This window comes from Rhinolophus ferrumequinum, chromosome X, assembly GCF_004115265.2.
Source record: "Rhinolophus ferrumequinum isolate MPI-CBG mRhiFer1 chromosome X, mRhiFer1_v1.p, whole genome shotgun sequence".
Lineage (NCBI taxonomy): Eukaryota > Metazoa > Chordata > Mammalia > Chiroptera > Rhinolophidae > Rhinolophus > Rhinolophus ferrumequinum.
The window spans coordinates 85,553,048-85,568,269 of NC_046284.1; the positions used below are offsets into that span (position 1 = coordinate 85,553,048).

At 49.8% G+C, this 15,222-nt stretch overlaps 1 protein-coding gene across 1 annotated transcript; it reads left to right on the forward strand.

Annotated features, from left to right (window-relative positions):
- The first annotated feature begins 2,423 nt into the window (after positions 1–2,423).
- SYP (synaptophysin) lies at positions 2,424–14,410 on the forward strand. The gene is made up of 7 exons (XM_033104789.1): positions 2,424–2,559; positions 3,719–3,784; positions 4,921–5,045; positions 7,772–7,967; positions 8,815–9,006; positions 10,236–10,566; positions 12,786–14,410. Exons 1-6 carry the CDS (start codon positions 2,524–2,526, stop codon positions 10,560–10,562), a joined length of 942 nt encoding a protein of 313 aa, XP_032960680.1. The 5' UTR covers positions 2,424–2,523; the 3' UTR covers positions 10,563–10,566; positions 12,786–14,410.
- Positions 14,411–15,222: the final 812 nt, after the last annotated feature.

A 15,222-nucleotide genomic window follows, 5' to 3' on the forward strand; every position in this document is an offset into this window, starting at 1 on the left:
TGGCTGAGACATATGACAGGACTTGTTCAAAGTGGTAGTCAGTCCCACTCCAAAGGAATTGCAAGGAATGCTGGGAGTGACATGGGATGGGGCCACCACTTGGGAGGGTATGACCTAGGGTCTCCTCCCAGCTCTCAGAGCAGGGGTTTCTCACTTGCATAATTGGTGGCAAGCAAGCCACTGAAATTTGAGGAAAGCCAGAATTGGAGGCTGGGACTTAGAATATAGAGTTGCCCTAGGCCTTGAAACAAAGATGTGGAGTGGATGGGCTGCTGTATTGTGGGGACAACAAGTCATGGGCAGGATGTAGACAGTGAAAGGAGACTTGAGGGATGAGGTGGGAGAGGCCACCTGAGGCCAGATGATGCTGAGACTATCAATGCCCGGTCCCCAAATCTGGGACTTTTCCTAAAATCAGTGGGAAGCCATGGGAGGAATTTCAGCAGGGTAGTGACATAGTTAACTTTGCATTTTAAATAGATGCTCTCATGGCTGTGCTGAAAACAGAAGAGAGGGGGAAGGGACTGGCGATGCTAAAATTGGCAGGAACAATGGTCGCCTTCGCCAGGGGAGGTGGCAGCAGAGATGATGAGAAGTGAGTGGATTCCAGAGATGTATAGGAGGTAAAATGAACCATTTATTTGGCCCTGTGCTAAATACATTGCAGTGATTATCTTGGTTAATTTGTGCAACAACCCTATAGGTAGCCTTTTAAACCATTTTACATGTCCAAAGTCATACAGGAATAAATATTAGAGGTGGGATTTAAATTCAAGCAATTGACTGTCAAGACCCATGCTTTTCCCCCAGTAAGGCAATACTTGGGAAATATCCATTACATGTTCATGTGAGTTTGAGTGTGTGTGTTTTTAAATATAAGTATACATTCAGATAATTAAGAATTCAAAATGTACAAGGGTATACAATGAAAAATCTCCCTTCCCCCCTGTGTTATCAGATACGTTTGATACATATATAGGATGCTATACTGATAAGTTAGCACAGTGGTGAACAGGTCCTGGAGCCAGACTTCCTGGGTTCAAATCTTAGTTCCACTATTTACCAGCTGTGAGACCTTAGGAAAATTCTTTTGCCTCTCTGCACCTTAGTTTATTCACCTGTAAAATGGGGATAGTAATAGTACCTGCCTCCTAGGTTTGCTGTGAGGATTTAAATGAGTGATATATGTGAAGCTCTCAAAACAGTGCTTGACACAGAACAGCCACAATTTAAAATGTTAGCTCTTCTCTCTATAATTTATAACATAAGCTTTCCCTTCTCTTTGTACACAATTCCTACACAATTTGGCATCTTGCATGTCTTAACTAAACATCTTGGCAATTATTCCATGTCTCCATATTATTATTGATGACAGTTGCATAGTACTCCATTTTGTAGCTGTATCAGACTTTATTTAAACAGGCCGCCAGTAATGAGCACCTAGGGAGTAGCCGCTCTTTCTTACTATGAACGAAGCTGCAGTGTATCGTCTTATACATCTTTCAGCACATGTATGAATCTCTCTGTAAGATAAATTCCCAGAAGTGTAAATGCTGAGCCAAACATTATATGGGTTTGTTGTTTGCTAGATTTTGCTAAATTGCCCTCTACAGAAGTTACACCAATTTCACTTCCACTAGCAACTTATAACAATGTCTGTTTCTGGCCAACCTGCCAATATTGAGCATTATCACATTTTTTTATATTCACCACCCTCAAAGATGAAAAACAGTATCTTAGTGTTTTCATAGGCATTTCTTTTAGTATGAGTGAGGTTGAGCATCTTAAATTCCAACTGTGTTTATTCATTGGATTTCACAACATGGCAGTCACTGTTGATCTTGCTGGGTCCAGTTTTAGTAGCATGAAGAAGGGGTAATTCAATTAAGAGAGGGCTAAGGAATAAACAAGATGTAAAGTGCAAAGTTGGAATAGGCAAGAATTTGACTAAGAGGAAGAGAGAAATAAGGGAAATGATTGGAAGGGGAAGGGAGGGGTTCTAAGATGTGCTTAAATGCAGATGAAAAGAAATCCTCAAGACCTTTACCTATGTTTAAATTACAGGGACTTTGGGCACTGCCAGTTACTAGCTGGGCGACTTCGTGCAAATCACTTAACCTCTCTGGGGACTCATTTTTTTCTCATCCATAAAAACGAAGCTAATTAATAGTCCTACTACATAGGGCTGTTGTAAGGATTAAATGAGTGAACACATTCTACAAACTCAGTAAAGGGCCTGGCAAAATGTCATACTGTAGGGCTGAACGATCCTCCTCTCCTCAAACCTCTAGCCGTGTTTTCAGAGAGGACTATCTTCCTACAGGATTCTCATGCCTCCAGCCTCGGGGCTGGAATGGCCGCCAGCGACTTAGAACCTGCGGCTGTGCGCAGGCGTGCGCGGCCAGAGAGGCGGGGGGCGCGAGGGGCGGAGCTGAGGCCGTCTGGGCTGTTCTGAGGATCGCGCGCTACCCCCCCGCGGCGCCCGCCCTTGCTAGCAGGCTCCTCCCGCCCCCCGCATTGCTGATGCTGCTGCTGGCCGACATGGACGTGGTGAATCAGGTACGCGTTCCAGCACCGCGGACAGAGCCCGCCGCTGCCCAGCCTCCCCGCCCGGGTCGCAGCGGACCCGCCGACTCTTGAGAGGTGGTAGTCGGGGTCCTGGCAGTGGACCCCGGGTCCCCGGCGCTGGGGCTGGGGTCTGCGGCAGAGAGGGAAGGGGGAAGTGGAGAAAAGAAGGAGTGCACCCTTTGCCGCAGCGAGGGCCGTCCTCACTGCCGCAGCGGGGGCTGCCACAAGCCCGGTTCCTTACAGGCGACGAAGGGAGCAAGAGGGGGTCTTGGGACCAGGGAATGGGCAAGGGGGGAGGAGGGCAGAGTGGAAGGAAGAAGGAGGGTGCTGGGGATGAGCTAGGAAACAGAGCGACAGAAGGCATGAGGGCGGGGGTGGGGGGAGGGCTGACACCCGCTCCTCCCAAACACAGACGGTACCCCAGTGGACGACCACCCCTTCCCCCAAGGCAGACCAAGAGGGTCGATCTGGTTTTGGATCTCCAAACCCCCCAGTCTTTCCTCCCCCAGCACATATCCCGTGAAGTCTGTCCCAGCCCTCCCCCACCTTCATCAGCCCAGACCCTCTCTGCCATCTCACTCTTCACCTCAGAACCTCACCCCCTCTAATCAATACCAACCCCTCCCCATCCTCATCACCTCAACCCCCCTATCACCATCATCTGACTCACGTTTACCGCTGCAGACCCCTCCCCCACCCTAGCCAATCTGACTCTCTCCCTGTTATGACTCACCGTCACCACTGAAGACCCCTTCCCCCACCCCAATGAACCCCGACTCATTTCTCACTCTCTGCGCCTGATCCCCTTCACCATCTGACTCACCTTTACCATTTCAGATCTCACCTTCCCTAACTCATCCTGACTCCACCCCCATCTTCCTCACCCCAACTCCCTCTGCCAGCTATCGCACCATCTCCCCCGACCTCTCCACCGGTTCTGAACTCCAGGGGTCTTCTATCAGAGACCCTGTGCCCACACCTTCCCCGAAGTGTCACTTTCTCTTTCTCATCCCCTTTCCAAACAAACGTCGTCACTCCCTCCCGGAGGTCACATGCCCTATCCCCGGGGAGCAGGGCCTGATGGCCTTACCCCTCACCTCCCTCTCCATCCCCAACATCCCCACCCCCTCCCCACCGATTTTCTCCTCAGCTGGTGGCCGGGGGTCAGTTCCGGGTGGTCAAGGAGCCCCTTGGCTTCGTGAAGGTGCTGCAATGGGTGAGTGTGGTCTGGGCCATGGGGACAGAGGAGGGAGGTAGTGGGGTCCGGAAGAGCAGGGGTGGAGTAGGGGTGCGGAGCAAAGAATGAATGGGTGGGTTGGGGTGGAAGGGGACTGTAGGGTGAAGTCCCAGGGGTTTGGGGCCAGAGAATGGATGGGTCATGAAGTGACAGTCACATAAGGCCAAGGGTACCCCCGTTGTGAAGTGGAAGATTGTGACGTCCTACCTCCTCTCCTGAGGTGAGAGAGGCAGGGGAGGTGGAGCCTGAAGCTGGTTGCTGCGGGAGAGACGCAAAGCCAAGAGAAAACCAGAGACAGTGAAAAAGACAGAATGAGAGACAGGGAACGATGGGGACAGAGATGGAAATACCAAGAAAAAAGAGATACAGAGATAGGAGAGAGAGCGAAGACAAACAGGAAGAGACAAAGAAAAGGGAGACAGAGAGAGACGCACAGAGAAAGAGATGCAAAGGGAAATAGACACAGGACGAGAGGCAGAAAAATGGGGTTGGGGAGAGAAAGAGACAGAGAGAAAAAGAGACACTCAGAGAAAAGAGAAAAAGAGAGACTGATGGACAGAGAAAGGCACGAGGGAGACAGAGCACCACACAGAGACCAAGTGAGAGACAGAGCAGGGAGATAGAGACAGACAGACTGAAAAACAGAAAGACATAGAGAGAGACATACATTCACACAGAGATAGAGAAAAAAGAGACAGAAAGAGACACTAGAGATACTAGAGATGCAGAGAGACAGAGAGACATCTGAGAAAGAGACATAAAGAAACAAAGACAGAGATGCCGAGAGAAACAGAGACAATAGAGAACAACAGAGACAGACAAAAATGCAGAGAGACATAGAAATAGAGAGACTGAGACAGAAGAGAGAAAAGGAGGGGGCCAGAGCACTGAGAGGTAGAGACAGAGAGAGAGACAGGAGGAGAAAGACAGGAAGAGACAGCCACACCCCTGTAATCAGCTTGTCCTTGGGCCCGATGAGCCCTGATTAGGGGGTGGGGGTGGGGACCGGTCCATCTGCTGCTGCCTGTGCTGGGCCCTGATTTGTCCAGAGGAGGGCACCCCCATCCCACATGCACACAGGCTCACCATGGCCATTTCCATCCCTGCTGCCCAAGGTCTTCGCCATCTTCGCCTTTGCCACATGCGGCAGTTACAGTGGGGAGCTCCAGCTGAGTGTGCTTTGTGCCAACAAGACCCACAGTAACCTCAGCATCAAGGTCGAATTCGAGTACCCCTTCAGGTGTGCCCCCACCCTGCCCCACCTCTGGGACCCTGGCAGAACTGGGAGAGGGCGGCGTGGGGTGGGACATGCCAACAGTTCTTCCTCGGTGGCTCCTGCCTAGCCCCCCCCTCAGGGGACCACACCTACTCAGGTCACTGCGCATGCACTGAGCACCTACCTTGCGCCTGACACTGCTCTGGACGTCTAGGACATGTGATAAGCAAGGCAGGCATAGGCTGTTGCCCTCTGGCTATTGCCTAGTGAAGGGCGGGGCAGGAGATGGGCAATAAACAAGGTTCAAAAGTAAAAGGATATAAGTAGATATAGCCTTAATGCAGAAGGTACTCAACTAATGTTAGCCAATGTTATTATTTAATTCCCATTCATTCATTCATTCATTCCATACACATTTTTTTGAGAATCTGTTGTATGCCAGGTACTACTTAAAGTGCTGGGGACATAACAGTGAACAAAATAGACCAACCTCCCTACCCGCATGCAGCCAACATTATAAAAAATTAATTAATAAAGAGGATAATTGCAGATGGGGAGAAATTCATGGAGAGGATCCTCACGCAGGGTTTTATGACAGAGAATAATGAGGGAGTGCTATTTAGCTAGAGGGAATGATTAAAACCAATTACACAATTCTGATATGTATTGAACTCATACTCTGTGCTCGGTGTTAGGTGCATGAGAGTGAGCAGAAGCAGGCAAGGTCACTGCCCTCAAGGAGATGCTTACCTCCTGGAGGCTGGGGAGACAGAGACCCACAGACACAATTTCAATAGAGGCTTCTGGGACTCCTCCACTACTTGTACAAATCACATAACTGCTCCAGATCTCAATTTCCCCACCTGTAAAATTGGATAATAATACTCACCTTGCAGGGTTATGATGAATATGAAATGAATTAATACTTGTAAAGTGTTTAGCACAGTGTTGGGCACACAATAAGTACTCCGTAAGTGTTTGTTAACATAAAGAAAATAAATAAGTTTAAGGGACTCAGGAAAGAGGTCACTAATTGAGTTGGAAATTGGGGGATTTTGAGCACTAAGAGTAAATGGAGGCTCAGGAGAGCACCCAGGGTGAGAGGGCAGAGTGAAGAGAAGAAAGCCCAGCACAGGCCCTGAGCAATCGTTGAAAGAAAAGGAGGTGCCAGGAGGCCTAAGAAGCAGGGGAGCAACCAAGGATCCATAGGCTCACAGAAGCCAGGGAACCGAGTTTGAGGGAGTTGGCAGCATGGGATGCTTCTGAGAGCAGGCCTTTTGGGAATCCACACAAATCTGTGGATCCCCCTCCAACATCTCCAATGCCTAAGACCTTAGGTCCTGAGGATCTGACCTTTACCCACAAGTCTCCCAGGAAAAGTCCGTGCCCTGGGTCCCCCTAACCAACCCACCCACGGCCTCAATATCCCCCAAGGGCCTTTCATTACCCCCTCGGATACCCCCTCTCCTAACCCAGCACACTAAAAACTCAAACCCAGATTTAACTCTTAGCTCCAACATTTAGCAGCTACACAACCTTAAGCAAATAACCTTGCTGAGCCTCTGTTCGTCTATAAAATGGGTATAATAATACCTGCTTTAGAGAATTGTGGGTGAGAGGGTCATTGAATGAGGAAATTGTGTAAAGTGCTTAGTAGGGGATCAATACACATAAGCCTTAGGACCTTTGCTGTACAAGGGCACTGGCACCATTTGCTCAGTCTCAGGATCCTGCCCCCCAGTCTGAGGTGAGAGCTCAGGGACCCCACCCCAGTCCTCCACACACATATTTTCTCCTTATGACCCCTCCTCCATCATCACACCACGGGAAAGGCCTTAGCCCCATGCCTTCTCAGTGTGCCCCTCCTGCCCATATATACACATCCTGTTCCAGGATGCCTTCTATCCTACTGTCTGCCCGTCTCTTCCTATTTTGTAGTCTCTGGGCTCTCCTCTGCTACGCATACATTTCCTTCTCTTGGGGACCTGAAGTAGGATGAGTAGAAGCGTCAATATGCAGGGGGAAAACATAGGGTTCAGATCCCAACTCTGCCATTCCTTTGCCAGCTGAGTAACTTTAAACAGGTTAATGTACTTCACTGAGCCTACGTTTCACTTAATAAACATGTATTGAGCATCTACAATGCAGCAGCACTGTTTCAGGCCCTAGAAACACCACAGTGAACAAAACAAAGGGAAAAGCCCTGCCTTCTCCCTGTGGTGTCACAGTGGTTACAGATGCTATCGAAAAAGTCAAGAAAAATCAGCAAAAATCAAGAAAAAAATGGTATGTCAGATGGGGTATCACTGCTATAGTGAAAAATGGAGCAAGGAAGGGGACTAAGGAGTGCTGGAAGGGAATGGTTGAACTTAATTTTAAATAGTAAGGTCAGGGAAGGCCTCACTGAGAAGGGGATAGTTGAACAAAGCTTGGAGGAGATGAAGAGAGTAAGACATAAAGATATCTAAAAGGACATTCTAGTGCAAAGGCCCTGGCGTGGAAGAGTGCTTAGTATGTTCCATGAATAACCAAGAGGCCCAAGGTGACTGGGTTGGAGTGAGGGATGAATAGGACTTATTTCCTGGGGGTGCTATGAGCAATCAATGAAATGTGACTGGTACACAGTAGGTGCTCTGTGGATGGTTATTTCCTCCCCTTCCTGGGACCTTGTCAATTTGGGGGACTCATGGCTGGGCAGGGGGGAGAGGGTTCTTAGGGTCTGGGCTACACCTGCCCACCTCTCTCTGCAGGCTGCACCAAGTGTACTTTGATGCACCCGACTGCAGAGGGGGCACTTCCAAAGTCTTCCTTCTGGGGGACTACTCCTCATCGGCGGAATTCTTTGTCACCGTGGCCGTGTTTGCCTTCCTCTACTCCATGGGGGCTCTGGCCACCTACATCTTTCTGCAGAACAAGTATCGAGAGAACAACAAAGGGCCCATGCTGGTGAGCCCCCACAGCCACTTGCATGCAGGGGCCAGGGACCACCGGAGCCTTGGGGAAACAGCCATGTTCACAGGCCACACCAAATCCCAGATCGGCCTGCATGCAAGCAGCCACCATAATAGCCATACATGTTACTGCTGCTGCTGCCGTTGCTATGAGCAGTACCGTGTTTCCCCGAAAATAAGACCAGGTCTTACATTCATTTTTGCTCCAAAAGACGCATTAGGGCTTATGTTCAGGGGATATCATCCTAAAAAATCATGCTAGGGCTTATTTTCCGGTTAGGTCTTGTTTTCGGGGAAACACAGTAGGAACACCAAATCATAGAGTGACAGGGACACACTTTTAGCCCACACAGAATCCCAGACAGGCCCACGTCTGGAAACCTGCGACCTCTCACACAAGCACACAGTATAGATCAAAAGAAGGAGCACACAGAGGTTCACGGTGACAGTCATGCGGGTCATGCCACACAGACACACTGATTCCTACACAGCTGTACTCATACACCTTCCCAGACACGAGATGACACATATTCCCACATTCAGATCAAAGTGGAAAAACACATTACTTTCCACAGATTTGGCAGCCATCCCACAGAATCCCCCCACCCTCACACCCGCCTATCACTATTATACTCCCACATCTTCTGTGTCACGTACACACACACAAGCCCCAGCTAGGAGGGCCACCTTCAAGTGAATGTTGGGGAAAAGGCAGGACACAGACAGCCCTCTTCTAGGGGAACCGCCCCCTACCAAGCAAGCTTGTGATCTGAGGAGGTCCCACAGCCCAGCATGAAGGAGCCCACTCACAATGCCATCTTCTTCTCCCCTGGCCATCCTAGGACTTCCTGGCCACAGCAGTGTTTGCCTTCATGTGGCTGGTTAGCTCGTCGGCATGGGCCAAGGGGCTGACAGATGTGAAGATGGCCACAGACCCAGAGACCATTATCAAGGGGATTCCTAGCTGCCACACGAAGGAGAATACATGCAAGGAGATAAGAGACCCTGTGACCTCTGGCCTCAATACCTCGGTGGTAAGCCCTGGGAAGTTGGCTGGGCTGGCTGGGGAGGGGAGCTGGGTCACTTGCAGTCCGGCATGAGGAATGGTGGAGGGAGAATGAGAGGAGAACTCAGAGGAAATCCAAGAGGGCTTCCCGAAGAAGGCATGCCAACAACAGAGTCTTGAAGGATTAGATAACAACTGTAACCATCTTGACACCACAGACTGTCCCCAAGAGGAGAACATAAGATCTTCTGTCCAATTAAGTTTGGGAGACCTGGATCCCAGGCCCAGCCTGGTCATGTAAAATCTCTGGCAACTCAGTACCCTCTCTGGATTTCAGTTTCCTTGTATGCAAAATGACTAACTTGAAATATTTCACACCTGGACTCCCCCTACTGGCTGGAGTCTCTCTGAGCTCAAATCCCAGCTCTGTCACTTGGAAGCTCTATGACCTGAAACTAGTTCTTCAGCCTCTCAGGCCTCAGTTTGAGCATGTAAATTGAAAATTTAGAATAGGTCCTGTTCCAAAGTTGAGTATTTAGTGAGCTAATAACATACAAAGTGCTTAGAAAAGGGATTGGCATATGGTAAGTCATATACAAATGTTACAGATATCAAGAGTCCAACTCTCTTTCTGGCTGAGTCACTTGCTGGCTGAGATATTAGGCAACTTAGTCTCTCTGGGCCTCAGTTTCCTCAACTGTGGATATTAGTTCCTGTCCCAAAATTGAATTATATTGTATATATTTATTATAGATCATATAAAACATATTTTTGTTTATAAAACATGAATGTTTTAATATAAAAGTATATATTTATATACTTCATACATGTAGTTACACAAATTTGAGTATACATATATGTGTACTTATGCATCTATTAGTGGCATATTTACATATTTAATCAGTTATGTTTAACATTTTATTATATTAAAATTTTAAACTTGTTTACTATATTTTATACATGTATAAACGTGTATATGTAACATGTAGATGAGCAAATATATAAACACATATATGTAATATTACTAGATCTCAACATCCCTGGGAATCTGAATTCTAACGCTCCCTGCCCCTCCCCACCCAAGGTGATTTTTCTGCACTTTGATGTTCATGCGCCGGGACTCGGAAGGTCCGGGTTTCAGAAACCACCATCCTTCCGGAGCCCGCAGATCCATGCCCGACGCGCGCGGCCTCAACGTTCCCCGGGGTCGCCAAGGTAATGGGCGTGGGACGACAGCCGGGCTTTTTCTCCCCGCAGGTGTTTGGCTTCCTGAACCTGGTGCTCTGGGTCGGCAACCTGTGGTTCGTGTTCAAGGAGACAGGCTGGGCCGCCCCATTCATGCGCGCGCCTCCCGGAGCCCCCGAGAAACAACCGGCGCCCGGGGACGCCTACGGCGAGGCAGGCTACGGGCAGGGCCCCGGCGGGTACGGGCCCCAGGACTCCTACGGGCCTCAAGGCGGCTACCAGCCCGACTACGGGCAGCCCGCCGGCGGCGGTGGCACTGGCTACGGCCCTCAGGGCGACTACGGGCAGCAAGGCTACGGCCCTCAGGGTGCGCCCACCTCCTTCTCCAATCAGATGTAGTCTGGTGAGTGACGGGCGGGCGGTGTGGCCAAGGAGGGTACCAGAAAGGAGATGGGCGGGTCAGTGAACCAATAAGAATCCGGAGTAAATGGTACGTGAGATGCTGGAGTTTGCAGGAGCCAACAGAGAGGCGGAGCTACAATGCTTAGAGCGAAAACCTACCCAATGAATGGAGAGCAGGAGTAGTGGTGCTTGAAGATGGGCAGAATGAAGAGCCAATGGGAGAGGTAGAAGTGCAGCTCTTAGGGAAGGGATGGAAGAGAGAAACGAACAGAGCAACCAATGAAAGGAGGGAACAACAGGGGGACTTGGCATAGTGGAGAACCAGCGGAGCGGTGGAGGGAAGAGGAGTGATTAATAAGCCAGTATGTTATAAGGCCTATAGATGGTGAGGGTAAACAGGTTTGGGTCATGAAGGTCAGACAAGCTCACCAATCTGGGAGGAGGTGATAGATCTGCCACCTCTCTCCAACTCTCAAGGTGAGGGAGGTGGTGTGGAATTTCAAAGAAGGAAAAGGGGCGGGGCGGGGGCATTGGAAAGACTTGCTGGCCTTCTTTCTGGACCTGAAAAGAGAAGTGAGATGATGGGGGAAGTTGGGGAGAAGAGGCAGGGGGATTGTGTGAGAGGGGAAAGACTAGGTGGCAACATGTGGGTGGAGGTAGCTTCTGGCACTTGGAAAGGATGGAAAGGGCAGGGAGGAGTTTATTACCCATCCCACATCTAATTCATAAAAAAATCCTGTTGGCTCTACCTTCAAAATACATCCATAATCTTCCCACTTCTCACTGTCATCTCCCCTGGAGATTTCCATCCCCATTCCTGTTCTGTTCTATTCACAGCTTTAGGAGGGATACCATTAAATCCTAAGTCAGGCCATCGCCCTCCTTTGCTCAGAGCTCTGCCCGGACTCCCACTTCACTCAGATTAAAAGCCAAAGCCTTCACAGGGCCCTACACAATCTAGCTCCTTTCCTCACATCTCTGACCTCTCACCTTCTACCATTCTCTCTCTCTCTCTCTCTCTCTCTCTCTCTCTCTCTCTCTCTCTCTCTCTCTCTCTCTTCCAGTCACACTGGCCACCTCCATGTGCCAGGCACAATCCAACTTCAGGGCCTTGATACTTGTTTTCCCCCTGGAGTTTCACAGCCTCACACACTTGGCCAACTCCTCACAAGTCCCCTTTTGTTAACCTCTCTCATAGTACCCTGTGCTTTTCTTTACCACAGTCTGTAATTATTAGTTTATATTTATTGACTGTCCCAGTAGACTAGAGGATGTGACCATGCCTTATTCATGCTGTACACACATCACTTAGAGCACTGCTAAGAAACACTTATTGAGGAAATAATAGAAACAACATAACATGAGACTTTTTACTCTCATTTTACTCTTCTCTGCTCAGAATCTTCCCATGACTTATACCTCATCTAGAGTCAAAGCTGAAGGCCTCACAACCTAGTCCACAATGCCCTATGTGACCCCATTACCTGCCTCCCTGACATTACCTCCCACCGCTCTCCCTTGCTCATTCCATTCAAGCCCCACTGACCTCCTTGCTGTTCCTCAAACACACTAAACATTGTCCCACCCCAGAACTTTTGCATTGGCTGTACCCCCTGCCTGGAATGCTCTTTCCCCCAGTTGCCTGCATGCTTCATTCCTGCACCTCCTTAACTCTTTATTCCAGTGTCACTTCTTCAATGAGGTCTTCTGTGGCTACCTTACTTACTACCTTACTTACTACAGCAAACTCCCTTCCCCTACTGGCACTCCTAATCTGCTCCTCATCCTGGTCTACTTTTTGTTTTTCCATTTCACTTATTATCACCTTATGTTATGCTAGATCACTTTATATATTATGGTCATTGTTTGAAATCTGTCTCCCCTGCTACAATGTAAGCTCCACAATGATGAGAATCTTTGTTTGGTTCAATATAGTTAATAACCAATGACTAGAACAGTTCCTGTTAATGGATCTCTTTGGGTTGGGGGAGTGGGGACCATAATTTCTTTGGTACCTAATCTAGTGGGACGAGGTATATCAATCCCAGTAGGGGCAGCTGGAATGAAACTGACTCCAGGACTCTGAGTGAAAGAAAAAGGAAGAAAAGGCATGCCAGGCAGAGGGTAACGCCAGGGCAAATACATAGCATCCCAGCCCCTCCCTAAGGGGTCCACCTGTGTCTGGACCCCCTATCCTTTCTGTGTCTTTTGTCTCCACAGGTCAGTGCAGCCCGGGAGGACCCCATGGGTGGGCAAGAGCTCAGGAGAAGGCCTGCCCCCCTTCCCAACCCTACACCCCAGGTCTCCATCCCTCAAGCCAGGAGACCCTTAACTGTCTTTGACATATATATATATATATATATATATATATATATATATATACCTATATATATATCTTACATATATATATAAATATATATAGATATCTATTTGTCTGTCTGAGCCCTGCCCCCACTCTACTCCCCTAATGCATTAAGACCCCAATCTTAAGGGGGCTCCTCTCTTACCCCTAGCCCTTCCCCTGCATCCCTTGGCCCCTCTCTGTTCCTTGGCCCTGTGCCCTGAGGTTGGGGAGGACTCTGAAAGGGGGACAGGGAGGAGACACACCTAGGCTGTGTGGAGTGGGTGGGCATGACTTCAGACTCTGACTTCTCTTCTTCCCCTTCTCCCAACATTGACCTTGATTCCTCCAGCAATGCTTGAACAGGGTCTATTACAGAAAATTCAACCCTGAGAAAGGCAGAGATTGGGGGCTTGGGACCCAAGGTGGTCTTGGAGAGGAACTCTGGGGTGAAGGGGACTAGTAAGCAGGTGGGTTGGGTTCCAGACATACTGGCAATGAAGGAGAGGAGTGCCCTAGAGCATTCTGGAGTGGAGCTTGGAAGGAGGCCGAGGGCGTGGTTCTAGAAAGGGCAGAGCTTTGAGTGAGGCAGCGGGTGGGCCGCAGAGTGGCAAGGCTTGGAGTAGGACTTGGTTCTATGGAAGGTGTATGACTTGGGGACTTGGGGGCTTGGGGACAGGGTTTGGGAGAATGCTGAGAGTTCTAGAAGGGGTGGGGCTTGAACCAAGCAGTGGGTGAGTCTCCAGAGTGGGTGGGTCTTAGACTGGGACCTGAGCCCACGGAAGGGATGCAGCTTGGAACATACAGACGACTGAGTTGGATTCTAAGGGGGCAGGAAAGAAGGGGGATTCAGGAATGGGCCGAGCTTGGGTGAGGGCGTGGTCAGGGTTCTAGATGGAGTGGGGCTTAGAGTGGGGCGGGGCGTGCTTGATAGTTTCAGAAGGGACAGTGAAATGGGGCAGTGAAGAAAATATGTTTTAAAGTGGCAAGGTTTAGCAGTGGCTAGGGCCTGTGGGATGGGTTTTGTTAGGGGTGGAGAAGAGCATCCCTGGCCAAGGCTGGGGACTGAGGGATCCTGGGGAGAGTGGAGAGGTATGGCTTGGAGGGCAAGGGGTGGGATGCAGAAAGAAGTACCCTTGCCCACCCCCGCTACTTGACAGCTAGGTAATCAGAGGACAGAGCCAATGGGTCTGTGGGGCCAGCCCACTCCTCTCCCCCTTTTCTCGTGACTGCTCCCTCCCTCCCTCTACACCCCCACCCATCCCGGGTGGTTGGAGGCTTGATCTGGACCCCCTATTCTACACCTTCTGCTGTGTCTGTGATGTCAGTAGTGCCTGTGACCGTGTGTTGCCATTTTGTCTGGCTGTGGCCCCTCCCCCTTCCCTCCAGACCCTTACTCTTCCCCCTACTCTTCCTGTGCCCTTCGGTATTGTTTGAAGACTCCCTCCCCGAGGAAGAACAAATATTAAATCTCCTCCCTTAAATAAACTCCTCAACCACCTAATCCACCGGCTCTGACTTGTCAGTGTATGCTTTTGGGGGGACACAAAGCGAGGATGGGGGAGAGGAGAGGAGAGGAAGCCTTGCCCCCGACCTGCTGGGCGCCACCGTTCAAGTCACCCCATTTTAGGCTCCTCCAACAGTGTTTGGCCGAGCAGCGTCCTCGGTGAAGCCTCGCCTGCCGTTCTAAGTCACCCTCTGAGTAGCCTTGCCCAATGCCCCACTACAGGCCACAGAAAGCCATGTCTTTCTAGGGTTCATTTCTTTTTTTTTCTTTTCCTTTTAGTAAATAAATTTTATTGGGGAATATTGGGGAACAGTGTGTTTCTCCAGGGCCCATCTGCTCCAAGTTGTTGTCCTTCAATCTAGTTGTGGAGGGCGCAGCTCAGCTCCAAGGCCAGTCGCAGTTTCAATCATTTTCAATCGCTGTTTTCAATCTTTAGTTGCAGGGGGCGCAGCCCACCATCCCACGCAGGAATCTAACTGGCAACTTTGTTAAGAGCTCCCGCTCTAACCAACTGAGCCATCCGGTGGCCCCTAGGGTTCATTGCTAATTCTGGTCCCTAAGCCGGTGCGTCTTCCCAGCTCTGTCCTCACATCCCCCAGCGGGTTCGAATAGGACCCCATACTTCACAGGGAGATTTCCCTCTACCCACCCGCCTCGTATACTTCAGACCGGGCTGTTTCTCCATTTCCTAGTCTCCGCCCCAGCTGGAAAGCCAGGAGACCCTCTAGGCCGCACCGCCAGTAGGCGGGGCGCCGGGTTGACTCCTTAGTTCACACATTCCCTTTAACACCTCCCCGACTCCTCCCTGG